This window comes from Sorex araneus, chromosome 5, assembly GCF_027595985.1.
Source record: "Sorex araneus isolate mSorAra2 chromosome 5, mSorAra2.pri, whole genome shotgun sequence".
Taxonomy (NCBI): domain Eukaryota; kingdom Metazoa; phylum Chordata; class Mammalia; order Eulipotyphla; family Soricidae; genus Sorex; species Sorex araneus.
In genome coordinates, this window is record NC_073306.1 from 19,152,388 (window position 1) to 19,180,143 (window position 27,756).

At 43.5% G+C, this 27,756-nt stretch overlaps 1 protein-coding gene across 6 annotated transcripts in view; it reads left to right on the forward strand.

The window, feature by feature from the left end:
* DAB1 (DAB adaptor protein 1) overlaps positions 1 to 27,756 on the forward strand; it is a 1,237,060-nt gene that overhangs the window by 1,067,549 nt on the left and 141,755 nt on the right. For all 6 annotated transcript variants that reach the window (XM_055138597.1, XM_055138598.1, XM_055138599.1 and 3 more), the window contains one exon: positions 20,372 to 20,511. In XM_055138597.1, coding sequence (XP_054994572.1) covers positions 20,372 to 20,511 — 140 coding nt within the window. The remainder of the gene's footprint in view (positions 1 to 20,371; positions 20,512 to 27,756) is intronic.

Here is a 27,756-nt window from a genome sequence, read left to right on the forward strand (position 1 = left end):
ATTATCAGGAAAGACAAGTAAGGAGAGGCTGCTAAAATCTCAGGGCTGAAAGGAATAGACGTTACTGGTGCCCACTCAAGTAAATCGACGAAAAATAGGATGACAGTGACAGTTCTCCAGTGATTGTGTGGGCATCTTCCTTTTGGTTTTTGCCCATCCCTTTGGCAGTTGAAATCCATGAAGCTGCTTCACAGAGGTTTCCTACTAGACCAGAGAATGCTTGCAGAGGAAAGCAAAATGTAATTCCAACCCTGGAAGCCTCTTCAGGCAAGTGACCGACTCACACTTCATTCTAGTGCTAAATCTACAGCAAGACAGGTCGGAGATGCAATTAGGAAACCCCATAAAATTTCAGACTTTTGCATCACACTAGTAAGAACCTCCCCCCTCCTCTCCCATCAACCCCTCAGCCCGGTCCCCTGCATGAACTGAAAGGATTTCACTTCTTTCTGTTGAGAAAACATACTCTCCATTTTCTGGTAACTATTAATAATAAAAGTCAAATGATCTTTAGCAAAACCATATCTAAACAGTAAAATGCTATTTGGGCCCTGAGCCAAGTAACAGAGAAAGAGACCTGAATGCCCTTGCTGAAATGTCAAGAGAAAATCAGCCTGGCTTTCGCTGGCTTCAGTGTAAGCAAGCTCCATGGGGTGAGCAGCTGAGTGCATTCTCCCCTCTCATCTGTGCTGTCTCCTCTCTCTCTCTTTCTCTCTCTCTTTCTCTTGCTCGCTCGCTCGCTCATAATTAGTTTTCTCTCTGCTTCAGGCTGTTTCTAACTTTAATAAGCCCCCTATTTGGCATGAGTCCAGTTTGGAAGGCAAGCAGCTGATACCAAGAACTGCATTCCTCTCTGATCACTGTACCTGTGACAGTTATGCTTTACAGGTATTTGGGATTCAGGAGGGTCTCATACTCGAGACCGCCTGTCTGCAGCCATAGGCAATCCAGGTACTGAGTATTTTACTATGGCTTTAATACCTGGCATTGTCACTATGTAGTGGAAAGAATACAGACTGACTTACTGGGTTCGAGGTCAGAGCTTGGCTCCATCCTTAACACTTAGGTCATTTGGCCAAATCAGTCCATCTTCTGGAGCCTCTACTTTCCCTTTAGGAGCAAGGACAGCAGAGAGTCTATCCTTTTCTGGAGTTGTCTTTGAAGAATAGATGGTCTGACTTTAATAAAGCACCCCCTGCACCCACCCCCCTGTGTGGATTGAGTTATTTCCTACCTTCCATGCATTCCCCGGCCATTTTTATATTCAAGTTCTAGCTCTTGGCTGTTCATAACATGCCTGATTGAAAAGTAGAAGTATAACTACTTAGAACAAGGTTATTGGGATGGGGCTTCATCCCTTATGGCTATTGTCCTGCCCACAAGGGGAGGATGGAGAGACAGACTGGAAGAAGGCAAGGTGAGCTAAAGGCAGAAGCCAGAGTCATTCACCCGTGAGCTGAAGCTTCTAGGCTCCCATCAGCGGTCAGGGCAGAGGCCTGAAAGGAGACCTCTCCCAGCACTCAGAAGGACCCAGTCCTGCCCACGCTTTGATTTTGGATTTCCTGAGCCTCCAGAGCACTGAAACAAATCAGTGGCTGGTAATGCACTCCGTTGTCGATACGTGACTACAGCAGCCCTAGGAAGCAAAAACACACGTGTCCCTCAGTTTCATGTCTTTACCATTCTTCCCCTTGCACCACCTCTTCCGAGAGCCTCATTTAAATATATTCAAATCAGTATGCTGCTGGACACCCCCCACCCCCTCCACCACAGGGACATCCGGGACCTGCATGGAGCTGTGCTGTGCATCCTGGTTCTGATCTGCAGAGAACCGGAGCAAGCCCAGTCCTCTTTCCCTGTGATACAGAATATGTATACATTTTTTAATTCTCTGGGTAGTGCCTGCAGGAATCTTCCGTACACACATCCTGCTGCAGAAGATTTGACAATAAGAACTGCCTCATGAGGCCAACCTGAAAGGAGCAGCAGACATAAACATGTTGCCATTCTTGTCATTTTGAAACAATATTTTCTTTCAGGCATATTTTAAGGCATTGGGGAAGGAAGGATTCTTTTCTCCTAGAGCCAGAAAAGAGAAGTCACAGGTGTCGCAGAGCCAGCAGGAGGCAGCTGGAAAAACAGGCTCCCTGATCACATCCTGAGTGATTTGCATTGTATTCCAGGAGCACAAACTCCTCACATAGTCACTCATATTAATTAAGCCATTTTCACATTTAAAGTAGAGCTCCTGGTTTGTGACCTGGCTCAGGGGATATGCGGGGTCCTTGAAGCTGGCCTTAAGGGGAGAGAATTTTGATTCCTAGTCCATGTTCTAGGATAACACCTCTGCCTGACCAGACAGACAGTGAAAAAAACACATAGAATCAGCAACTGTATTGTCGATAAATCCAGCTCAGCAAACCAGCTTTTGGCCCCATCCAGTCACTTAGAGGAAAGTTTTTCCAGACATCACAAACTCAGCCTTCAACATCGAGATTGAGACGGTTGCCTTGATCTAAGGACCTGGGTTTTCAGCTCCTTCAAGTGTTCCAGGCAGTAGTCAGGTGGCTGGGAGCCTGCAGAGCCAGCCTCCTGCAGGCTGCAAAATACCTGCAGAGAGAAGAGTTTTGAAGCTTCAAAAGCTTCGCACCTGTGGGCAATTTCCATGCAGAGCCAGAGAACAAGAAGAGCCAACCTGTGACCCCTCCAAAGCACACATCTAACCAGCTCTTTGAGGAAGAGAGCCGGCCCTTCTGTTTCCTAGACAGAGCAGGAATACAAATATGAGGTGGCAACGGGCTAGGCAGAGAAAAGAGATGGTAAGGTCAGATCAGAGGGCACTGGCGCTGGACTGGGAGACCTTGTGTGTGACTTCTATGCCCAAATCTTCCAAGTCTCTCTCTAGCAGGGGAACTCGCAGAAACCCCACATCTGCCAGGAAACCCCTTCCTTTATTTGTAAAATAGGCAAAATCATTAAGTCACTGGCAGGTCTGTTGTGAGGACGGTGTGCAGTGGGGTGTGTGAACGCGCTTTGCGCTTGTGTGTGGATCTGTCAGCCTGTTTTCATTTTCCCCTTGCCCATATATCATCCCTCACATTTATTGACTGATTACTACATGTCAGGCACTTTGCTGAGTACATTATCTTCATTAATTACAAACCTAACGGAGGCAGAAGGGTGTTTCATAGTGAGGAAGCACAGACCTTGAAACAGAATAAAGAGTTGCCTGTGTAACCTTGGTTGAGCCCTTTAGCTCTTGTGAGGCTTGGTATTCTCATCTGTGAAGTGGGGATGATAGTGAAATTGGGAGTCGTGATAAACAAGAGGAACAAAGCAGGCTAAGCTTAGGGGGAAAATACAAAAGAAATTGCCCTTAGAATGGGATGGATGGGCTGTCACAGTGCCAGGTCTGATAAATGACCAAGTGATAGCCATCTCGAACATCCCTCCTGTCTCTGATTTAACACTTTGTATGCCTTGAGCTAAACGAAGAGTAAAATATGCCCACTCACCTCCCTAGTTACAAAGGTTTGAAAAGGAGACAACAGCCCCCTCCTGGCCAGATTTTCTCTCCCAGGCCCCCTCCCATGCTATGGAACTGTTCCTACCTTCTTTCTTTCATTTTCTAATAAAATCTGTTTGGATTTGACTATTTTCTTTTTGTCTCGTCAAAAGTCTTTGGTGGTTGGAGACAAGAGACAAGAGCCTTCCCATGTTTACGATCAAAGTATCTGAGACATCAGGTTCTGTGTGGCGGTAAAAGGAAATGATGCAGTGTCACAAAGCCTGCGCATAGTAAGCACACAACCAGTATTAGAACCACAAGAAGAACAACTTGTTAAAAAGTGAATTTTTGTAACTGCTAAAGGGAGGAGGGAAGCATGACCCGTAAGTTAAGTTTGGCAGATGACTCCATCTGTGACTAGATTTTGGTTGTGCTAGGAGGGGGGGGGAAGTATGTTTTGTGAATTTGTTCATTTCTGTGCTTTAATGCATGATTGCCTACTTCCACTTATCTTTATTCATTGAGAAACATTTTAATAGAAAAGGACACTGGCAATGCCTAGGACTGGGGTGCATAGGCTTCGGGAGAGAATCGGGAATTTTATCATGTTGGAAGAACACAATTCAGTGCTTAAGGGGGAACTGTAAGGGAACACCCCCAAGATTTGGACCAGAAATAGGAATGTGATTTGCGAAGAGGATGTGGACAATGAGATAAAGAGGGATTTGTTTACAGCAGAGGAAATAGTGTAGGAAAATGAACATACACAGGTATGAAGGACCTGAGTTTTGTGGATGTCAACAAGCTGAAACTAAGAACACTGGTTGAAGGAGATGGGGTTAAGAAAGAAGGAATTTCTTCTCCTTCCGATGGGAAAGACTGTGATGGGTGAGGTTGTGCGTGTGTGTGTGTGTGTGTGTGTGTGTGTGTGTGTGTGTGTGTGTGTGATAGAGAGAGAGGGGGGGAGAGGCTGGAGCAATAGCACAGCGGGTGGGCATTTGCCTTGCACATGGTCGACCCGGGTTCAATTCCCAGCATCATATATGGTCCCCTGAGCACCGCCAGGAGTAATTCCTGAGTGCAGAGCCAGGAGTAACCCCTGTGCATTGCCAAGTGTGACCCAAAAAGCAAAAACAAAAAAGAGAGCAGGGAGAGAGAGTGAGGGAGAGGGTGGGAGTTGTCTATAATCTTTATCTCTAGCTTCCCAATGTTTAGTAAATAGGTGTCTGAGAAATATTTGCTGGAATGTTGAATGAATGGACGGGAATTTCTGTCCTATCAGCTGTGGTGGAAATGGCAATCTCTAGAGACTTGTGAATGATAGGTGGACATTCTGTACCATCTGATGAAAACTCTAGTTCTTCATCAAATGGATTAGAGGAAGGAGACACTGGAAATAGTCAGCTAGCAGACCATGGTATGATTAAGACACGACAGGAGAACCAGGGACATGTGGCGACAGGAATGACTGACTTGGGAGAAGCGCCTGCCCATGTCGCCCATGTAGGTGAAGGGCAGCCTGCCTGTCCTATCACAGAGCCACCTGCTTTGTGATGAGCACTCCCCTAGACCTGGGTAAGAGAGAATCATCACTGGCACAGCAGCACTGCAGAGAACTGTGCAGCATGGTAGTCAGTGGCCCACGTGGCTAGGGATGAACTGTTGGATCATTGTGATTTTACTTCCTCAGGAGAGGTGGTGGTGAAGCCGGGCCACGAAAGGTGCTGAGTCAGCCTGAATTAAGGAGAAAATAACTACTCCATTCCAAACATATTCACTCTGGTACTCATAAGACAGGCAAATGCCAGTTTTTCAAATGATAGCTATGTGGGCATGATGTGTGGCAGAGGTGTGGGAGTTAGGGGTGCCAACAAGGGTGTCATCCAGGAGAGGATGAGATTGTCAACTGAAAAAAAAAAAAAGATATGGAAGCAGAGGGCAAAGGCCTCTTTCCTCTCTAGGCTTTCTTCAGACTGGGATCAAGCATTCAGATGAATAACAGATTAGTAGGAAGTAACTTAACAGATGTAACTACATAGGTATGTCACCTATGGCATTGGCATCCCCTAGATAATCCTTCTTTTGGGCTTTGTCTCCACTTCCCTACTGAATGATTGTGCAGAAATGAGTATGTCCCATCTTGTCAGGATTTGCATCCAGATTTGCTCTAGAATCAATTGTCTACCTACTTCGAGTCTCCACTGGACTGGAGCCAGCCTCTCCCAAGCATCAGAAAGTGTGATTGTCCCCCTCCCCCAATACACGGTTCAATGGCATCTCTATTCATCATAGTGCATGCTGCCCTTTCCAAAATTTCGCTTCCACTAGACAGTGGTCCTTCTAATACGGGTGATTCTCACTCATTTCTCCGGTGACCACTTAAGTTGCCTCAGGGAAGGGCAAAACCCAGATTCTTCTCATCTTATTGGCTCTGCAAGCATGTTCCTCGACTTCAGTAGAGCCCATTTCTTCACAAAGGTGAGTCCCTATGACCTCAGGCAGGACTGTGATGTGGGCAGAAGTGGAAAGGGCATGGATCTAACCGTGCTTAGTACCATGCCTGGGCCAGCATAGCTGTCAAATTGGATGCAACCCAACCCATTTTGTGTCTCTGTCACTTAAAAGATGCTTCATCAGATGTTGCTTCAATGCAGCTCAAAGGGATTTGGTACTCGTTTCCGGTTTCCACAGATCTTTCTATGGTCTTCTGGTTTTTCAAAACGTGTTACATGTTCTCCTTGGGGAGCAACTTTTTCAGTGTCAGAGTCAGCTCCTATCAGCTTGTGATCATTCAGAGCTCTTTGGAAGGGAGGTTTGTTGTTCACACCAGCCAGACTGTGGAGATACCTGTGCCTTTGTTGTCTGAGAGAGTCTGTTTCCTTGTTAACAGAAGAAACTGGAGTTTAGAAGACAATGGGCTCTTATGTAACAAATTCACTGCAACCATGTTTCCCAGAGAGACTGGCTACAAAATTAGTTTGAAGTCTGAGGTCCTAGAGAGGAGAGCAAGGGAAAGTTCATTTAAACTCAAGTGCTTTCTTTGTTCATTTCTTTTTTAGTTGGTGAAAAGCTGGAGGAAAACAGAGGTGATACATGGAGACTGCCCCGGACAGTGACTAGCACTGGCCATGCACGGTTCTTCCATAGCTAAAATTCATTCCTGGATCCCTGCCACTGCATATGGAGAGGGACCAGATACTCAGAGTCATGCCCATTATTGATGAAAGGTTTCTAAGTAACAGGAGCCTTCTTGCCTAGACTTTAGTACAACAGGGCAACGTTATAAAGACCCAGGGGTGTACCACAGAATTTAAGGAAGACTGGATAGGAGCTTACATTTTGGAAAGACAATCCAGAGATTTGGAATCAGTGAGGGATCCCAACAAAACGGTCTGTTTCTGGTCACTTCTCCTGGTATATTCTTGACTCAACTTCAATTTCCAATCCCCAAGACTGGGACTCTGAGAAACCCAGCTGGGAGCAGGTGTCACCATCTGGTTCAATCAAGAGAGGTCAAAGGGCAGGGTCACATTGTATTATTGTGGATATGATAATACAGTGAGAGCATGGGAGAAGGTGGTCAACTGGGGCTTCAGTCAGTGAGAACAAGGCACGTTTCTCATAGGTATGTGCTCTGGAGGAATAAGAGACAGGGCCAGCGGTCACATAGTAAGATGTAAAAAATTTAAAAAATGAATGTGGGGTGCTTTTATATGTTCCTATTTGTGCTAAGAAGTAGCTGTGGTTTCTCACACTGATTTAGATTGGTTTAAATGCTGGTGCTAAATTTAAACTGGAGGGAGGGTCAGAGAGATAATACTGTATGTAGGGTACTTGCCTTGCACATAGCTAACTCCAGTTCTATCTCCATCACAACTTAGGGTTCCCCAGGCACCCCCAGGAGTGACTCCTGAGCATAGAGCTGGGGGTAAGCATAAACACTGCTGGGTGTGGCCTAATAAAATTACATAACTAGAGGATAAGCAGTCACATAGGCAGTCACCCATTCTGTCACCCATTCTGTCCCATGTCTCCATTTCATTCACATATTTTAAGGTGGTCTGTGTGGATCCCCTAGCATGCATATGGATGATAGAAATTATGGATATAGGAGCCCCATGTGGCAGATGAGACCTGGCTGCAGTGAGTCTCAGCTCCCCATGAGGCTCTCAGATAGTTTGGCTTGGAAAGTCCTTGCTTAATTCCTCCGATGTCTGACTTTGCTCCCTTCTGTGATCTGAAGGAGTGGGGCTCCGGAAGTGACTTCATGCTTTCAGGTCCCTAGCTCAAACTCAGAAACCGGACTTGTTTCCCATTTATTCCAGTCCCTCCTGCCTCACAGCCTTCCTGTGGCTTTGGGATCCACCCGTGAACTTGGCAGCTCTATCCTCCCACCAGCTCTCCCCTCACTTTCCACCCTGGGCCCTGCCTCCGCTTTGCTCTCCCTGACCACAGAGCAGCCCAATCAGTCTTTCCAAAATGTGAGTCAGGCTCCTGCACCTCGGCTCCCTGCAGCTTTGGGTCACCCTCTTAGCCCCACATCCATGCTCCTGACTCCCCCTGTACTTCAGCGCTTCCCAGCCGCCCTGCCCAAGTTCCCTCACGTTCCAGCTCTGCCTTCTCCTGCCTCCCATCACACAGTCTGTTTTCTGATTTGTTAGCAGGCCCGTGGCAGCCTTTCCTCCTGGCAGACCAAGCCTTTCAAAATCATCTCTAGGATGGTGCCTTTAAGGGCCCTCCTGGCTCTAGAGAGGGTTCTCCACCCCATCCCAGGCCCTCTTCTTCCAGTGCTCAGCCAGATCACCTCCATCATGCTTACCCCTATCTGGAAAGATAGTGTTAGGCATGGACCCATTTCTTCTCGCCCTCCCTGCTCAGATCAGCAGCTCTAAGAAAGAGAGGGACGGGGTGGAGATGGGGGAACGCTGATGCGCTCCTCTCTAGTTCAGGATTATTCCCTGGGTCCAGAGTCACTGCTATGCACTTGGCATTTAACACTTGCTGGTGGCAGGAATGAATATTAGTCAGGTCGAGTGAGAAATCTAGGGTCGTCGGGGCTGGGCCTGTGCCCTTGCCTTCATTACTAGCAATGTCGGGGGGTACTTAGTCACTGTCTCCTCCAGCACATTCCACTTAAGCCCTCGATCACGGAGATTTATCTCTGGGTTTAATCAAATGTAATTTATATTGCAGCCTCCTCGGTAAATAATTGATTTGCCCTCACTGTTGTCTTCATCACAAATACTTCTTTGTACTCTAAAGAAATAATTTAATCAGTCGATAGTATACACAGCCCTCTTGTTTAGAAGGCAGATGGAAGATAACGCCTGAGTCTTGCTCACACCAGAATAGACCAGGACCAAAATAAGCTGCCTTGAAAAAAAAAAAATAGTCGGCAGACAACTTGGCAGCAGAGGAACCCAATTAAATCTCTCTCTTTTTTTTCCCTAATGGTGATGACCCCTTGGAAGTCGGAGCTGCTGCTGAAGAAAAGTTCTTGGCCAACTGCAGCCCGCACATGAAAATAGAAACTCTGGTTCATCCGTGCTTTAATTAACCTCTGTCTGGATCCGAGAGCGGGCTTTCAAGTGCCCTGTGTTTGCGCACTTGGACAAAAACTCCAGACGAGGGTTTCTCAGATGCTCTGCCCTATTCTGTGACCTTAGTCCCCGAGGACATTGGCTTGACCAACACTCCTTTGTCCCTGCTGTCAGGCTTCCCGCAGACAGCTTGTCCACACCTTATTGGGCTTCCTTTGTTGTACCAGTTTCACAAACAGACTTTTCCTGTATGGTTTTGTCCTGAAGCAAGGAACTGGGAGAGGGAGAGTTTGCATTTGTTTTTCACACACCTGCTCTTCTGAGCCCATGAATTTCTGGAGTTTGCCCTGGGGAGTGGTAGGCGATGAGTGTAGAAATATGGTATAGATGCTCTCAGAAGGAAAAATTTCTCTCTTTCCACCTCAATTTTGTATCTGTGCAGTTTTAATTGGGAATGACTGTTGAGTGAGGGAAAATTGAGAGGATGGACAGTGGTGCGTGGAGGAACATGGAATGCTGGGGATGGAACTCGGGGTTTTCCCTGAGCTCTCTCCTCCATCACCAGGTTCTATCCTTTAAACTTCTGAATAATTCAATTTACTTTTTTGGAGTTTGTTTTTATTGATTGAGTTTCTGTGGTTTGCTATACTGTTAATAATGGTTTCTCAAGTACTTAATTGTAATACCATACCCATCACCAGTGTCTCTACCTGCCTCCACCAATACACAACCAGCCCCCTCTCTCTCACCCCCCACTCCCAATTCAATTGTATGGATCTCCTATTGTGTTGCCTTTGGCTCTTTTTTGCTACCTTGATATATATATGTATGTATATATATGTGCATGTAACCTGAAGATATATATATATATATATATATATATATACATATATATATATGAATCTTCAGGTTCCACATATGGGAGAGATCATTCTGTATCTGTCCCTTTCCTTCTGACTAATTTCACTCAGCATGATGTCCTCTAGCTCCATACATGTCGCAGCAAATTGCATGATTTTGTTCTTTTGGGGGGCAAACTGCATAGTATAATATTGTATGAATTTACCATAATCCATTCATCCCTAGCTCAACCCAAAGGCTTGTTTCCATATCTTGTGAAATGAAAGCAAGAAAATATCTTCAACAAATGATGTTAGGGAAACTGGATAGTCACGCATGAAAAAATGAAGTTAGAATCATAACTGACACCAATTCACATAAGTAGACTCCAAAGTGGATTAAGAAGCCAAAGATTAGGTGAAGGAATATAAAATATTTTGAAGGAAACATTGGCAGAAGTGTCCAGATAATTTTATGTACTTCTTCAGCTCACCTGGCTCTGCTTTTCCTTGTCTTCGTGATCTTGGACCCATGTTTCCTCCTCAGAACCCCAACTTTTTTTCACTTAGAGGGGACTGTTGGAGGAATAAGGTGACCAGAAGGATGTGTGTATTATGTCTAGTCTGAGCTGTTTCTGGTCCTGGGGCGTCCACTACAACACAGCACACGGAACACTTGGCCTTGCCAGGAGTGGCACACACCTTGGCTTTCATTAGTCCTTAGCTGACCCAAGTGAGACTCTACTTCACTCCTGAGTCAAAGACAGACATTAGAAGTGCTCACCAGGGTAGATTAGAGATGCCTTTCTACTCCCCAAACCAGGAAGTTTCTCTTGAACCTGCAGATACAGTGGGCCATTTATTTATTTATTTATTTATTTATTTATTTATTTATTTATTTGGTTGTGCCTTGAAGGAGAAAAGCAGCGGGACAGATAGTACCCCTGAGCCCGAGGTCCAGCACCTGGGACTCTGAGCACCCAGCTAAAGAGGTAGTGTGGTATTCCCAAGCCACCATGGTTAGCATGAGGACATAGCACCGTGGTGTTTGCAAGGCCCTGGAAGCTCTGGGAAAGAAAATGAAAGTAAATTCTCTTTCATTTTTTTATTTTGCTGTTTATGTAGCATATCTGTATTACTTGCCAGACATTGCCCTGATTGCCTTGGAGTCACCTCGGCCAAATCTGAGGTAAAGAGCTAGTGCTCCAGGTTCCAGGGGGCTGGGGGGGGGGTGGGATACTGGGGACATTGGTGGTGGGAAATGTACCTGGTGGAACGTTGTATGACTGAAACCCAATCATGAAAGCTTTGTAACTCTGTATCTTACAGTGAGTCAATTAAAATAAATTGCTCCAATATTACTTAGAAATAATTTATTACTAAACCATGTTTGGTGCAACATCAAGATGCACACAATACTCATGAATATACATTTGTATTATTGTATATACATATCTGTGTATATGTATATTAATGCATCTATTAATGTATCTATAATGTATACATTGGTGTATATACATGTACATATATAATGTATATACATATATACATATGGAGCGATAGCACAGCGGGTATGGCGTTTGCCTTGCACACAGGTTCAATTCCTCTGTCCCTCTCGGAGAGCCCGGCAAGCTACCGAGAGTATTCCGCCAGCACGGCAGAGTCTGGCAAGCTACCGTGGCATATTCGATATGCCAAAAACAGTACCAACAAGTCTCACAATGGAGATGTTACTGGTGTCTGCTCGAGCCAATCGATGAACAATGGGACGATAGTGCTACGACAGTGCAGTGCTACATATATATTTAATGCAAATTAAATACATATTAAAATGTGAGGACTACTATCTGGCAAAATATAGGGGTAATATTTATCATGAGTCTTAAGTATTTAAAAAGGAGAAGCCTAGAAGAGAAGACCCCTCAGTGGAAACCTAAGCTATTCCACCTTGGTCAGGCAGAGGAGAGAAGGACCAACTCCCAGAGCCCTATGCGGGTCCTTGGGACAGAGTTGTGTGATCCTGCCTGATAACTCAGCCAGTCCTAAGCCGATGCTGCCCGGCCATCAGCTATGCTTTGACAGATACAGTCTCATAAGCAACGGTAGGAGACTCACCTCTTGCTAAATAGTGCCCTAAGTCTCAGCACTTGGGCCTTGGGAAGACACAAGAAACCTCCAGATGCCCTTTGCGCTGTCTTCCCAAGTGCCTCCAAGAGCGCTTTTTAAGGATAAGGTGTGTGTGAGCCATCGGTTGAATATTATTTTAACTCTCTAATTAGTTTACCTTTTAGCAATAATGACAGAAACCACGTTCATAAAAACACACTTTAACAGCCCCCTCAGTGTGCTGTTCCCTTATTCCACTCACTACCCAGCCAGCTAATGACACAAATCAGCATTCTCCGCTGCACAGCCAGCATACATAATTATGGGTCCATTGCAAACCAACACCTGGATAATTGCAAGATAAAAGTCTAAGTGAAGAAAGTTATCTCGGCTGCCGGGCCCCAAGATCCCCTCACAATCTGTTCCAAAATAGGACAACTTAACAGACAATAGGGCACCATGAGCAGAAAGGGGTTGGACAGAGTGTAAAGTTAAAAAAATAAAAGAAGCAAAATGGCTCTCCTGAAACTTCCTCATCATGAAGATGGATGGCCTGGTGATTCCACAACAGGCAGGAGGAGGGAGGGCGTCTCCCTTTGGGTGGTGGGTTAATAATTCATCAGGAAATCTCCCCATTTCTCCAGGAGGGACCATCCGGCTTCTAATTGTACCTTTGGTCCCAGACAAGCAGACAGTCTCACCCCCCCATGGCTGAGACTGTAATTCCAATGGGTCCAATGCCACTGTGGTTTAACATGAAATATGGTATTTGGGGGAGAAAGCAAATATTTAGGGCATGACCACCAGATGCCAGAGAGTATGCTGAGGACATCTGATGTCTGTGGATCCTCCTATTATTTACTCCTCCCAGAGAGGGACACCAATAACTGGAGGTTCACAGCTAGAGAGTTGCCACTTAGAAAATTTAAATAATGTCCTACATCTGTCTGTCTGTATGTCTCTCTCTCATGCACATACTATCTGCCACACACATACACACACACTCTCACACTTTCATTCTCATATTCTCCCTTCCTTCCTTCCTTCCTTCCTTCCTTCCTTTCTTCCTTCCTTCCTTCCTTCCTTCCTTCCTTCCTTCCTTCCTTCCTTCCTTCCTTCCTCCCTCCCTCCCTCCCTCCCTCCCTCCCTCTTTCTTTCTTTCTTTCTTTCTTTCTTTCTTTCTTTCTTTCTTTCTTTCTTTCTTTCTTTCTTTCTTTCTTTCTTTCTTTCTTTCTTTCTTTCTTTCTTTCTTTCTTTCTTTCTTTTCTTTCTTTCTCTCTCTCTCTCTCTCTTTCTTTCTTTCTTTCTTTCTTTCTTTCTTTCTTTCTTTTTCTTTCTTTCTTCTCTCTCTCTCTCTCTCTCTCTCTCTCTCTCTCTCCCTCCCTTCCTCTCTCTCTCACACACACACAAAGTAGCAAAGCACGAATTAAACCCAGCTCCTTCTGATTTCAAAGAGCAGCGTCTACCTCCTGTCCCCCCCAAAACAGGCCAGGTTTTGCACCGAGAGCTTTTGTCACCCTCTCCTCTGAGTGGGGAGCAGTCTTGGCCCCCAACGATGTTGTGAAGATCCCTGAGCTTCTGCATCCCTGGTCATTCCAACCTGCAATGAGAGAGTCAGGCAGGACCAGGTGGGAAATATCTTTGACTTGGCCATTAGCAGCCTTCCATGTGTGGCCACCATGCAAAGCTGGGTTTGAGTCCAGTGGTTTCTGTGGACTTGTGTGGAACCTGTACTCTAACATGCCAGTATCCTGCTTCCTCCCCAAGCTGACTGCTGACAGAGGCACTTGCTTCTCTGCAAGCTTCTGCAAGGTGACTCCCTGTGTGGGATCTCACCCTTGGCTGGGCCCTCTGCTTCACGATGGGAACTCAGTGCTCCTCCTGACAGCATCTCTGTTCAGAATGGGGGAGTTTACTCCATGCCCTGGGGACTGCCTTGATTTCAGTTCAGCAGTGAGCTCTGGCCCTAATTACAAGATGAACCGCTCACGATGAGGCAGAGAAAAGCTTTTTCCTAATGGCATCAAGCAAAGGCTACGATGAAATAACTGTGCATGTGACATTTACTCTATCCCATTAGGAACTTTATTCCTTGGAGACACAATGAGTCACACTTTTGAAATGGACTTGAAATATGTGTCAATGGAAAAGGTTTCAAGTGACCCCCTGACCCTTCTCCCGTGGAAATCCTGACTCCTGGAGTATGCTCTAGCTTCCTTTGCATAAATCCATTAATTTATTCATTTGTTCAATTATTCAGCAGAGCTGGGCAATAGGGATCCATCCTATGCCAGGCCCCATGCTAGGATGAGAGAACACAGATGAATTAATGGAAGCCCCTGTCCTCTGGAGCTCAAAACTAAAGGAAACAGACATGGAGACACGGTCAGCCAATGAGATGTTTCTAATAATCTGGTAGCATAAGGAATAAGGGAGTCGAATAAAACTGTTTATGTCAGGAAGCCAACTTTTTATGACACCCTTACTGTTTGACAGTCACTGTCATCCTGTATGTTGTCTATAGAGTCATTTCTTTGACCTACATAGTGACCCTGTGTGGGAACAACTCTTATTATCAACACTGCACAGTAATAGACACAGGCAGACCTTTAAAGGAACTTTCCCAAGGCAGCACAATTAGACGAGTGCATTGGCCAACAGGGCTTGAACTTAGGGCCTCTTCTTCCAGAGTTCATTGACTGGAGTTCACCAGAGTTCAAGACAACCATTAAGCCCTGTTGTCTCCCAATAGTTCTCAGACCACTGGGGACGATTGAGAGTCTCTTCCCAGCTCAGCTTGCCGTGACTTGAATTACCTCTCTTGCTTTCGTTTCTTCCTCCATTGAATGAATGCTTGTTCAGAGTAACTCTGGAGGATTAAGGGAGATAAGGTAGGAGACAGGCATGGTTTGTGTGCCAGTGAGGTAGTTGTCTCAGAACAAGATACCTTCCAGTTCCCTGTAGGTTTCTTAAGATAGCAATTCAAATATTTATGATCCCAAAGTAAAAAAAAAAAAAGTAAATGCTTTGTAACAAGGTCTATAGTAAGGTCACAGGAGACCCCATAATCTAGTGACTAAAAGCATGAAATTTTGCATAAGTATTAGAGAATTAGAGCATTCATGCATTGATGGGCCCACCAGAATGTCAGCTTCTCAAGTTCAGATTCAGGCTGTTGGATTTAAATTAACATGTCTCTAAAGAATATATGCAAATGGACAAATTGTACATGAAAAGATGCACAACCTCAGTAGTACTGAGAAAACTGAAAATCAGAACCCTGGTGGGAGATCATTCAATGTACTTTAGGGTGGATAAAGTAAAAGAGATGATAAAAGGTATTGTCAGTAACATGGTAGACATGCCAAAAACATTATTCTTTGTGATGGGACTTTATGCTGCTTGAGTTAGACATAGGACTAGCACAGGAGTCAGAAATGTCTTTCTCTAAGTGTAATGCAAAGAAAATGGAAAAAAAAACCACACTTTTTGAAAACAAAGACACACAGTGAATAGCAGTGTTTTCCACAATAGCCAAAAGATAGAAACTATCTAAATGTTATTAAAGGGTATCACATATAAAATTGAATACTACTAAGGAAAAATTGGGGAGAGAAATAAAACAGGGGCTAGGAGCACATGCTTTGCCACGTGTGAGACTCTTGTTTAGTCCTTGGCACAACATGGTCTCCTGAGCATCTCCAGGTGTAGCCTAGGTGCTCTGAAGCCCTGTCCAGGTGGCCTTAGTGTTCTTGTGCCTCAGAACCTGAGCAGTGCCACACCCTTGAACCCAAGCATGAAACTTCCTGGCTGTGTTAGTCAGGTATCTCAGTGACCCCCCACCCTGTTCCCATCTCCTTGAGTACTTTCTGGGAGGCATCCTTGCCCCCTGCATAGAAAGGACATATGGTCATAACTATTAACACATTCCCAAACAGGAAACAACATTGAAAACTGGACAAAGCTGGTCATAGAGGTCCATATCCTATGAATACATTGATCTCATCTGTCATTAGCCTTGATAACATGCAAATCTATAGAGATGGGAAGCATATTAGTAATTGCCTGAAGTTGGAGGAGTTCTGGGAGATGGGAAGTGAGCTGACTGCTAATGGTACAGGGATGATAAAAATGTTATGAAATCAGTTCATTGCTATTTGTCTTGACTTGGTGAATGCTTCAGAACCGCTGACTTTTATTCTTGAAAAGAGTGACTCAGTGGGGCTGGAGAGCTAGTACAGGAGTTAAAGCAGCTCCCCAGGCTTGATCCATGGAATTGCCACAGATGGTCCCCCCAAAACTGGCAGGACTGGTCCCAGAGCACAGAGCCAGGATTAAAGCAAAGCACCACTGGGAGGAAGGAAGGGAGGGAGGGATGAAGGGAGGGAGGGAGGGAGGGAGGGAGGGAGGGAGGGAGGGAAGGAAGGAAGGAAGGAAGGAAGGAAGGAAGGAAGGAAGGAAGGAAGGAAGGAAGGAAGGAAGGAAGGAAGGAAGGAAGGAAGGAAGGAAGGAGAGAGAAAGAGGGAGAAAGAGAGAAAGAGGAAGAGAATAACTCAATTAGCATGGGAATTACATCCCAAGAAAACAATGATTTAAGCATTCAGACACTGCTGTTGCTTTGAGTGTTGGTGTTTTCTGTTCTATAAAAAGTCCTGGAATGAAACTGAATTAAACCCAAGCTTATTGACAGACCCTAACTCAAATACCAGCATGAAGATTAATGAGAGATTATATGTTAGATTTTTGACATAGTGACTGGTATAAAAATGCTTTGTAATAGATAACTATGATGTGGAGTATCCTTAAACTTGTGGCCTTTCTCTTACGCACTCTGAATTGAAGGGTCAGTGATGCTCCAGATAAACTAGGCTGAGGATTTGTGCCTTAGGATGCATGGAGTGAGTCTGATCTTCTCCCTCACATCCTCAAAATGAATGTGATGGAACAGTCTCATTGCTCTGATTTCTTGTTATTTATTTCTTAACTAATATAACAGAGACCTTGCTCAAGATGTGCTCATGAAAAATTACCCTTTTAATGGGAGAACATTTAATGAGAAACTGTATTATCTACAGCATAAGTGCCCTTCATACAAATTAGCTTGGCCCTGGGTCCTAATCTAAATTGGACTCCTTACTTTCCTCTAAATGGCCTAATATTTTCTTATTAATCTCTGCCCTTGTTCACCTGACATGGCTCTGCCTTTTCTTATAACACTCCCCTCTCGTCGTGCTCTGTGCCCTCACAAATATTTTGTTAAGGCTGACTTTGTATGTGACTTATGAACTTTGGGGAAAAACTATTGATTTCATTTTCGAGCTTTCTGTCCAGGAGAGCTTTAATGGTTTAATGTACCGAATGTCAATAGATTCTGGCCAGGTGAGTTTGAAATACATTATGAAGTTTTATAGGTAAGCTAGATGAAACAAAAGCAAGTTATCATAGGAGTTACCAGAAGGGACTTAGAAAAACAGAACACAACCAAACCACACGCCTCAGCTTTGGATAAAAAGTCCTGGGTTCAAGTCACTATTAGTCAGGTTTGATGAATCATTTGGCCTCTCAAATGCTCCATTTAATTCATAACTCTAAAACTTGAATTCTAGTACCCAGGTCAAGGTTATTCCTGAGATTAAACAAGTTGGTGTACTTTGCACAGAACGTGTTCAGTGCTACCTGTTTGGTTACTAGAACAAAAATTTGAGAAATTCTCAATGATGAAAGGTATGTTAGTAGTCACTGAAAGAACGAAAACTGTTGGGGAAACAGAGGTAGGTGTGTGTGTGTATGTATGTGTGTGTTTGTGTGTGTATGTATGTGTGTGTATGTATGTGTGTGTGTTTGTGTGTGTATGTATGTGTGTATGTATGTGTATGTGTTTGTGTGTATGTATGTGTGTGTATGAAGGGGGGAGAGAATAAGAAAGGGAGAGTTTCCAAGAAATAAGCCATACCATTCCCAACAAACATAATTCTGCATATGTCTATAATGCTTCGGGCAGAAGTGACTAGCAGTGCTGTGGCTGTGTTGTCGAATGAGGTGTTAATATAGGCTGCTTTGTGGCAGATGTTCTCTTTGTTTTCAACATTCGTCTTTGATATCTGCCTTCATGGAAATCTCAGGCCTAATTTTTAAATCAAATATAGTTTCTGACATGTGTTATATTTGTTTTGTGAAACCAATAAGATTTTGGAACTGCAGGTTCAGGTCTGACTCTGCAGACATTTCTCCTGTGGGCCCCTGCGTTCTGCATACTGATCTACATGCCTCTTTTACTGGGCCAATATTGATGGTCACAGCTGGCATTTATAGTATACTTACTATGTCTACCATAAATAAATGAATAAATTGTAGTAGGTATCACACCTACTACGATACCTAGTAATTTTAGGTTACTTTAAAAATTACTCTGTACAGTAGATATTTAACTGGGGACAGGGAGATAGTACATCAACAGTCAACCTGGATTGGATCTCCAGCACCACGTATGATCATTCAAGAATTGCCAGGACTGATACATGAGAAAAGAGTCAGGAGTAAGCCCTGAGCCCCAAAACAGAAAAAAACCAAAAAAATCTCAGTAAATATTTTATCAAAACTTTCAACTGATCATGAAACAGGTTCACCAGGCAGTTTCGTTGACTTGCAAGGAAAGAGGCCATGATTTTTAAAGAAAATGTGAGGCTCTAAAGAATATATCTTCTTTGTCTCATTGCTGAGTTATCAGTGGACTTGACCTTGGAAGGTGGGAATGGAGAAAGGAAGGCAATGCCAGTCATGTTTTGCCAATATTAACGTATTAGGGGTTATCTATTGCTGTTTTTTTTCCTCCTATTAACTAGGTGTTACTTGTGTATACTACCAGTAACTCACACTTAATTTGGTTTAATTAACATAAATTATAGCACCAGCATCAGTGTGTTGAACTTGCCCTCAAAAAATTCTCAGCTATACATTATAGAGAGACCTTAGTTTTCCCATCATGCAGATCTGAGGTTCCCAAATTATTTGGCTTTGTGCCCCCTTCTCAGAAAAAAAATTACTTAGTACTCCCTGGAAATCTTCCTTCTTAAATCAAACATAGCAAGCCCCATAGCTGCACCCAAGCCCACCAACACCAACACGGATTATTCCAGTGCCCCTGACTCAGAAACACTGCTATAGAATTATCTTCATTGTCCTCAGCTCTAAATCTAATTAAAAAGGGAAAGTATATTGGATTTGCTATCAGAAGTTGAAGTCTAGGGTGCTCCAAGATGTAAGTGTCAGATGCCTGGTGTCACACATTTTAAGAAATGTGAGTGCAATGTTCCAACATACAACCAGTTTCATAGAAATTTGCTGAAGTTAGAAATTTGAATTATGTAAGTCATCTCTTTTATTTATTTAGTATGTAAATTTAGACAAGATACTTGAATTCTGCACCCTTCAGATTCATTATCTGAAAGAGATTTTGAGCTATTGTATAGAGTGGGCATAGTTAATAAGACATATTGTCTGACACGTACTTAGTTTATAGTAACATTATTGTTCCTAGTTTATGTGGACTCATTTTCACTTCTTGGTGTAGTGTAGAAAAATATTATGTTAATAATTATGGAGAAAATCTGTTGCAAAGTGGGGGAATAACCTACTGAGTAGCATAGAAACCTATTTCTCTACACATGAGTTAGCAGACGAGATATCATAAAAGCATTTTTTTTGATGACTGTCCCTGGGTCATTACTTGATACAAAGCAATTACTCTGGAGTCTCACAATAAAATAGCCCAAGGAATTGGGTTTACGGATGATCTTGGACCCTGGCCAAAGTCATAGTAAATGCTGGAAAGGCCAGAGCAGCTCAGCACTAATACCATTCTAACAAGAAAGCTAGACATGAACTCTTACTGGGTGATTATCATTTGTTGAATGCCAAGGATGTATCAAAAACCACATTTAGTGCCTTACATGTTGTATGGCTTGTTTATCTTAGTGACCCATTGAAGTTCGTTATTTTTTTTTCTGCCTAAAAAAACAGGCTCAGATAGGAAAGAAATTTATCACAAGATTTCAAAGAATACCCCATTTCACTGCATAATCATTGTCACTTAGTAATCCTTGCACCTTGTTTTTCAGTCATAGCAGCATAATATTTAAAAAATGGCTACATGTTACTTTCTGTATAAAAATAAGATTTATAAAATCTGCAGTGAAGTTTTAGCTAGATACAGTAGAACCCAATTTTGCGTCTGTCAGTATTACCATTCCTTTTTCCTTGTAATGTTTTAACATTCCTTGGATGTAGGAGAAAGCAGAGAACAGCGTTCAGAGTTGGGGGTGTTTAAAACTGTTGGAGCCTGAATGCCTCATGTCGGAACCCTGCTTTTCTCTTTCCAGGTCAGGATCGCAGTGAAGCCACTTTGATAAAGAGGTTTAAAGGTGAAGGGGTCCGGTACAAGGCGAAACTGATCGGAATTGATGAGGTTTCTGCAGCTCGGGGGGACAAGTTATGTCAAGATTCCATGATGAAACTCAAGGTACAAACATTATACTTTACCTCTTACAGACTGAGGGAAAGCGTTGTGATTATAAACATTTTATTCATTCATTGGTCAATTACTTGGTTCGCTGATGAGTCACTGCATTTATTCACTGGGAAGAGTTGCTAATCATTAGATAAATGTTTCTTGAATACCTATTATGTGGAGGTATTTTGATAGGCCCCATTTCATCATTATTGACTATCATAATTATTCAATTTCATTTTCATCATATAATGCAATAACACAAATACACACATCATCACATTGTAATGCCTCTCAGCTATTTTAAGTTTCACTACGTTGTTTTACAGTAAGCTTAATATATTCTATGATATGACAAACTATGGTAAAAAAATGCTGTTAAGATAAAATCTCATTGTATTCATTTTTGTCTTGTACTTTATAACAAACAGAAGCAAATTTTAAATAACATATCACTAAATATTGGGATTTTGAGGTACTATTAAAATTATCATTTTAAATGCCCTAAGGAAGATTACTATTGAGAAGTTTAAGAAAGAAACTGGAAACTTTTGGGGAGGTGTACAAATGATGCTCCCGGAGTACTTTGTGGTACTCTGTGGTCTCTTGATAGAACGCAAGTGACCATCCAGTGCCGGGGATTGAACCCGAGCCTCTTGCCTACAGAGCATGTGCTCCAGGCCTTTGTGCCATCTCTCTGACCCAGAAATTAGAAAATATTTAAATACGCAGGCTAAGAAATTACAGTACTAGTCATAAAATATACATATAAAAGTATATTTTCCCTTACCATTTTCATATAAAGTGTTTCTCACCTTTAAAAAAAAAAGTGATATGTTGAAAAAAAAAGACAAGTGATTTAGCAAGAAGTCTACAAAATATCTTACGCATTTGACAACTTACTTGAAAATACAGAGAGGTGTAAGGAGGAAAGTTAAAACCATCCACACTTTTACCACACAAAGAAAAACAATTGTCAGCATATCTGTGTATAACTTATGGCATATTTTTATTTTTACATGCACTATACAAATGATACATATATGTATATAATTGAAATTGCTAACTTTTAAGTTTTATAGTTTTTTTTTCTTTTTCATCAGTAGTCCCTGAGGACTATGGTTAGTTTCCTTTTATGAATATAGGAAAGGGAAATGACAGGGGGGAAAAGACAGAATAAGTAAAATCAAGGCTGCACAACTATTCAAAAGTACTAAATGGGACAATATCTCTAAAGTACTTTACAAAATATTGACTTCACTTTCATAGATGATTAAAAATCACAATCTTATTTACAAATATAAGTTTATACCAATTTCACTTTTAGGGGATGGGTTGCATATCGTTTCTGGTGGAACTTGGGAAACCATATGTGCTGCTAGGGATTGAACCTGGGTCAGCTGCATGCAAGACGAGGGCTTTACCACATATACTGTCTCCCCAGCCTACTGATTTTCTTAACAGTTGAGTGTAGAGAGCAGACACTCAGTCATGTACAATTATTATAAGGAATCATTATTTTAAAAAATTCTTTATTTTCTTAACTGTATATTCATTGCTTTATTTTTATGTTTTTGAAGATGTTGAATCTATTTTTTGTTGTTGTTGTTTCACTTGAAGTGTTGGGAAGCTACATGCAAAGAACATACTTTACTGATGAACACAATCCAACCTCATTGATTTATTTTCTGTTACATAAGTAAACCTTGTCCTATTATATGTTGACTAAAAAACTGTACTAGGAAAAGATATATATATATATGTGTGTGTGTGTGTGTCTATATATATGTATCACTGTCACTGTCATCCCATTGTTCATCAATTTACTCGAGCGGGCACCAGTAATGTCTCTATTCCTCGCAGCCCTGAGATTTTAGCAGCCTCTCCTTACTCGTCTTTCCCAAAGATTGGAGGCTCTTTCAGGGTCAGGGGAATGAGACCTATTGTTACTGTTTTTGGCATATTGAATGCACCACGGGTAGCTTACCAGGCTCTTCCTGTGCAGGTGGGATACTCCCAGTAGCTTGCCGGGCTCTCTGAGAAGTATGTGTGTGTGTATGTATGTATATATATTACTCTCTATGATTTGTTGCCTACTGATTGAACTCCATCAAATATGGTGTGGTAATTATGAAAAATGGGTAGAAAGTGTCTTTATAATGTGTCACGCGGGCGGTCCAGAAAGCAGCCTGAAGCATGGCGGCCATTGGGCAGTGGAGATCGGCTGCCGGGGCTGAGTTCCTTGGGCTGGGGAGGGTTCTCACCCGCCCCTCTCTGGGACGCCCTGAGTGAAAACAGCCTTGCATGGAGTCCCATACATACATAATATATATATATATATATATATACACATACATACATATATATGTATAATATGGTATCAAAATCTTGATTTACCAGGTTGCCTCTCGGAGGAGGTTTCTATGACTCTTTAAGTAGTAAATTCCAGATGTTGTGTTTCTGGGTAGTCCAGAAATGAACCTTCTCCTACCAGGTCCAATCTAACTGAGAAGCAGGCATCGGGAGGTGGGGGGTAGGGCAGTCTGAGAGAATCCTCAGCCACAGCTTAGAGACTCATGGAGACTGGTCTAGAAGACAGGAGGTAGATACACAGCCATGGTGGACATTCTAGAAGGAGGCCGGCTAGCCACGTGGTGTGTGATGAGTTAGTAATTGAGCCCTCTGCTCCTGCACCCCTGCTCTTCCTGAAGCAACACCAGACACTGCCGCAGGACCCAGTCTCCTTGCCTCTCTCGTCAGTGGGTGGGCCACACAGCACCAGGAGAGATGAGCACGCAGGCTAAGCGTCTCCCAACTCTCCCAAGCTTCCCCCACCCCGGGTTCAGCTTCTTCGCCCCCACCTTGCCATACAAACTCTCAGCTACTCCACTTGTCTCTTCACTTCTGCCTTCCCTCCAGGTTCAGCTTCTCCCCCAACGCCCAGCTTCTCCTCCCAATATTCCCTCCCCATCTTATACCTCCATGTTCAACTTTTCCACTATTAACCCCCTGTCACTGCATCTCACTCCACTCACACTCAGCTGCTTCTCCCAAACTTCCAATCAGGCTGAACCACACTCCTTCTCTGAGAAGACTTTTGATGTGGATGGGGACCAAGGGCAGGTTCTCCTTGACTCTACGCAAGTTCCTTTTTGTCTCAGTGTTTGGGCCACACCCAGCTATGCTCAGGGGTCACCCCTGGCTTTGCACTCAAGAATTACTCCGGGTAGTACTCAGGTGGTCATAGGAGATGCTTCGGCTCACACTCTGTCTTCTGTGTGCAAGGCAAATGCCTTACTCGCTGTACTGTTGCTCTGCTTACAATCCCTTTTTCAGCAGAGCAATGAGTGTGAGGTAAGTCTAATGGAGATTTGCTCATGATAAATATTAATTAATATTAATTAATTAAGAATAAGAAACTGGTGGGGCCGGAGCGATAGCACAGTGGGTAGGGCGTTTGCCTTGCACGCGGCCAACCCGGGTTCGATCCCTGGCATCCCATATGGTCCCCCAAGCACCGCCAGGAGTAATTCCTGAGTGCAAAGCCAGGAGTAACCCCTGAGCATAGCTGGGTATGACCCAAAAAGCAAAAAAAAAAAGAATAAGAAACTGGCATGAAGAAACTGTCCAGTGGTGGGTTCTCTCCAGAGTCCTGAGGCTGCTGAGGAGACAGGCCTGAGGCAGGCCTGTGATACTTTGGGTGGCTGCCACTGTCTTGGTACATCTCTGCACCACGTCAGCCAAGGACCCACAGTAGCTCAGCCAGTTTCGTGAGCCCAAGAGAGGAGGTGCCTGGGCTCTACCTGGAAATATAAACTTCCAGTTTGAGAGGACAGAGCAAGTGTGTGTGTGTGTGTGTGTGTGTGTGTGTGTGTGTGTGTATCCTTCCATCTGTCACCATTGTGCAGTCAGATGCTCTGCCACTGAGCTATACTGCCTACCCCTTCCCATTGCAATGACAGGTATTAACTCATAATCATATACTTGCAAGTCGGGCTATATAAGCCCCTGAACTACTCCTTTGGGCTAATGACTATGTTGCTTCACATGTCAACTTAGGAGGTCATTCTTATGTCCCCAAATTGTGCTCTGGGCTAAATTATGTGGCATAGAAAATATTTTCCAGCATGTAGAAGGCACCTAAGAAAATGCTTTCCTTTTCCACTAGTGGCTTCCCAGCTTAGGAGGCTGCTGTTAGACCCCCAAACCCTCAAGACACCCCATTGGCCTCTTCCCATTTCCCAACTGGAGCTCTCCCTTGCCGTCCTGCCTGTGCCCTTAGCTCTGAGTAACAGCAGTGAATAGTCTACATGTTGGGATGGGGAGCAGAGACCCTGAGGCGTGTTGCCTGATGGGAGTTGGTGCAGGTTCTCAGGTCATGATCTAGGGTTGAATCCCATGGGAGAAACAATCTGATGAAACTGGAGTTTTATTCCTCAAAGATGGCTGTGTATAGCTAGTCTTCTCTTACATTTGTCATGCAAAGCATCACCCCATCCCCTAGCAGAAACACCACTGGCGCATGCATATGGGCCCTTTCCACCCCTTTACAGACACGTATCCTTTCTCCTGGGCAGGGCTTGGAGAATAGCTGAGACCCGGCAAGCAGCGGGGGTGGGATCGTGGACATTCTCTGCTCAGCAGGGCTATGTTATAAGAATGATGGACATTTGTTGTCGCTGTGATTCTAAGAGCAAGAGTGGGCCTGTTGTGACTGCTTTGAAGATAGGGATGCTGAGGTTCAATTTTATGACTCAAAGGTGCAGCCTCTTCCCCCAAGTCCTGTGATATTCTCACCTAGGAGGGCGCACCACCATACCCATTCATCCCCACTTCTATGTGATCTTTCAGTTCTTCCAAATTTTTTTCAGGACTACAACTTGGTCTCACTTTAGCTTATGACTAGGTGCCTGAGGTTGAAGAGTTAGGGAGCAGAGAGGTAGTCCCAGAACTTATTTTACTCCAAATCTAGTCATAAACATAGGTTTCAATGTCAAGGGTTTCTAGGACCAAGGTCTGATTGTCTGTTACCCAGAAAGGGAAATTTGAGCACTTGCTATATATACCAATCTCTGTTCTCAACACTAGGCACAGAAAATTTATAAAAGAAGTCGCACAGCAAGTTGTGTGTGCATTCTTCTAGGCAAATGGAGAGACAATGGATTGCTCTGTCTCACCTCCAGCTGGTGTATGATGAGGAGGAAAGGAGTTTTTTGTTAGTGAATCCTCACACTGGAAGTGCATCACCAATTATAAGGGGCAGTCATTGATTATACAGAAGCAACTGAGGAACATCTCTACAGAGTACTGGGTATCATATTAGTACATGTTAGTACATTAGTACTTGGGTCTCTCAGACCCACAGAAAAGTATTTACATCTAAGGAAGTGGGATTGAGAGAGACTGGGCCCTTGGCTCCATAGCACAGAAAGCAGGGACTATAATCCTAGTCTTGATTCCTTGGTCATGTACAATACATAACATAAAGTTAACCCAGTAATCTCAAGAGAAATCCCTTCCTCATGTCTTTTGGCCCTCTTGCTTTCTAACATTCATCATGCTTTGCACCTGGGTAGAGAATATTCTGGTCTGTAAACAAGATCAACTTTTCTCATCTCCTGGAATGATGAAGTCAGTATTTTGACATTTCTACTCCTAAAAGCCCAGAACTGTCTCTGATGAGGGTTGGGTTTAATGTCCTCCGCTATGGACACTTGTATCGATGAAGGGCTGGAAGCCCCTGGTCAAATAATGCAGATTCCCCAAGAGCCATGCAGTGTAAGACTTTTGCCTGGACTTTCTCCTCTGAGCAGTTCCCTAAGATGAGGGCCAGGCCCACCTCTCTCAGGCTGACATGGAGGCTAACTTAAAAAGCAACTGTCTTTGTCTGTCTAACTCCCATCCTATCAGCTTTGATGGAACCTGGGTCTCTCTAATAATCACTCTTTGCCCTTTCAGGGAACCTCCCTTGGATAGAGCAATGAAAGGATAATATTCCAGTCATTGGTGAAGTTGATCTTCTAATTGTCTCAGATATACATATCATCAGTGGACACAAAGTTTATAAAAGAGGGGAGCTCCCTCTATTGACAAATGAAATGCATTATTTGGTTGGTTTGGGTTGTGGTGGCACAAGAGATCAATCCTAGGGCCTCACACATTCAAGACAAGTACTCTACTGCCAAGCTACATCCACAGCACACTTGGTAGGAATAGTCCTCAAAAATGCTGAAATGTGATGGAGAAAGGCAGCAAAAGCCGCAGAATATCTGGGAGAAAACCTGCAAACTAAGGACACACTTTTTTTAAGTGAATCACCATAAGATACAGTTACAAAGCTTTCATGTTTGAGTTTCAGTCATACAACAATTGAACACTCATCCCTCCACCAGTGCACATTTTCCACCACCAATATCCCCAGTACCACCCCCCCCCCATCACAATCTCCCTCCTGCCTCTATGACAGACAGTTTCCCCCATGCTCTCTCTACTTTTGGGTATTATGATTTGCAATATAAATACAGAGAGGCTATAAGGTTTGGTCCTTTATCTACTTTCAGCACACATCTCCCATCCCGAACAATCCCTCCAACCATCACTAAGTGATCCCTTCTCTATTCTAGCTGCCTTCTCTCCCAGCTCATGAGACAGGATTCCAACTATGGAGCTATATTCCTGGCCCTTATCTCTACTGTCCTTGGGTATCCGTCTCATATTATGTTATTTTATATTCCACAAATGAGAGGACACACAATTTTGACACTCCTATTTTTTTCCAACAAAATCAAGCATTCACACTTGCAGTAGTGTCTTATTCTTTAAAATTTCTAAGTTCTCTTAATCTGACAACTTTTTCAGGAAGTATAATGATAGTAAAAGCATTCAGGAATATATTCAGAGGCACACCTTTATTGAAAATATTAAAACCATAGCCCCCACAAAATCCAGCAAAGAAAATTGTGTTTATCTCAGGATCTCCCACTCTGAGTCAAGTGTGTAGGCATAGAGTGGGCGTACTATAAATCTTGATTAGTCAAACAAATCAATGCCAGATATCTATCTATGCAGTGTTAGAGCATCTTGGATAAATGTTCCCCTAAAATATCTTGAAGACACAGGCCCATCAGGTAGAAGACATGGAGGGGGGGTGGAGTGCAGAGCACAACATATGCATGATTGGTAGCACTGCTGGATAGCATCTGACATGCCTCTGGGACCAGAGATTTTCAAATGAAAACACTGTAGTGAAAACCATGT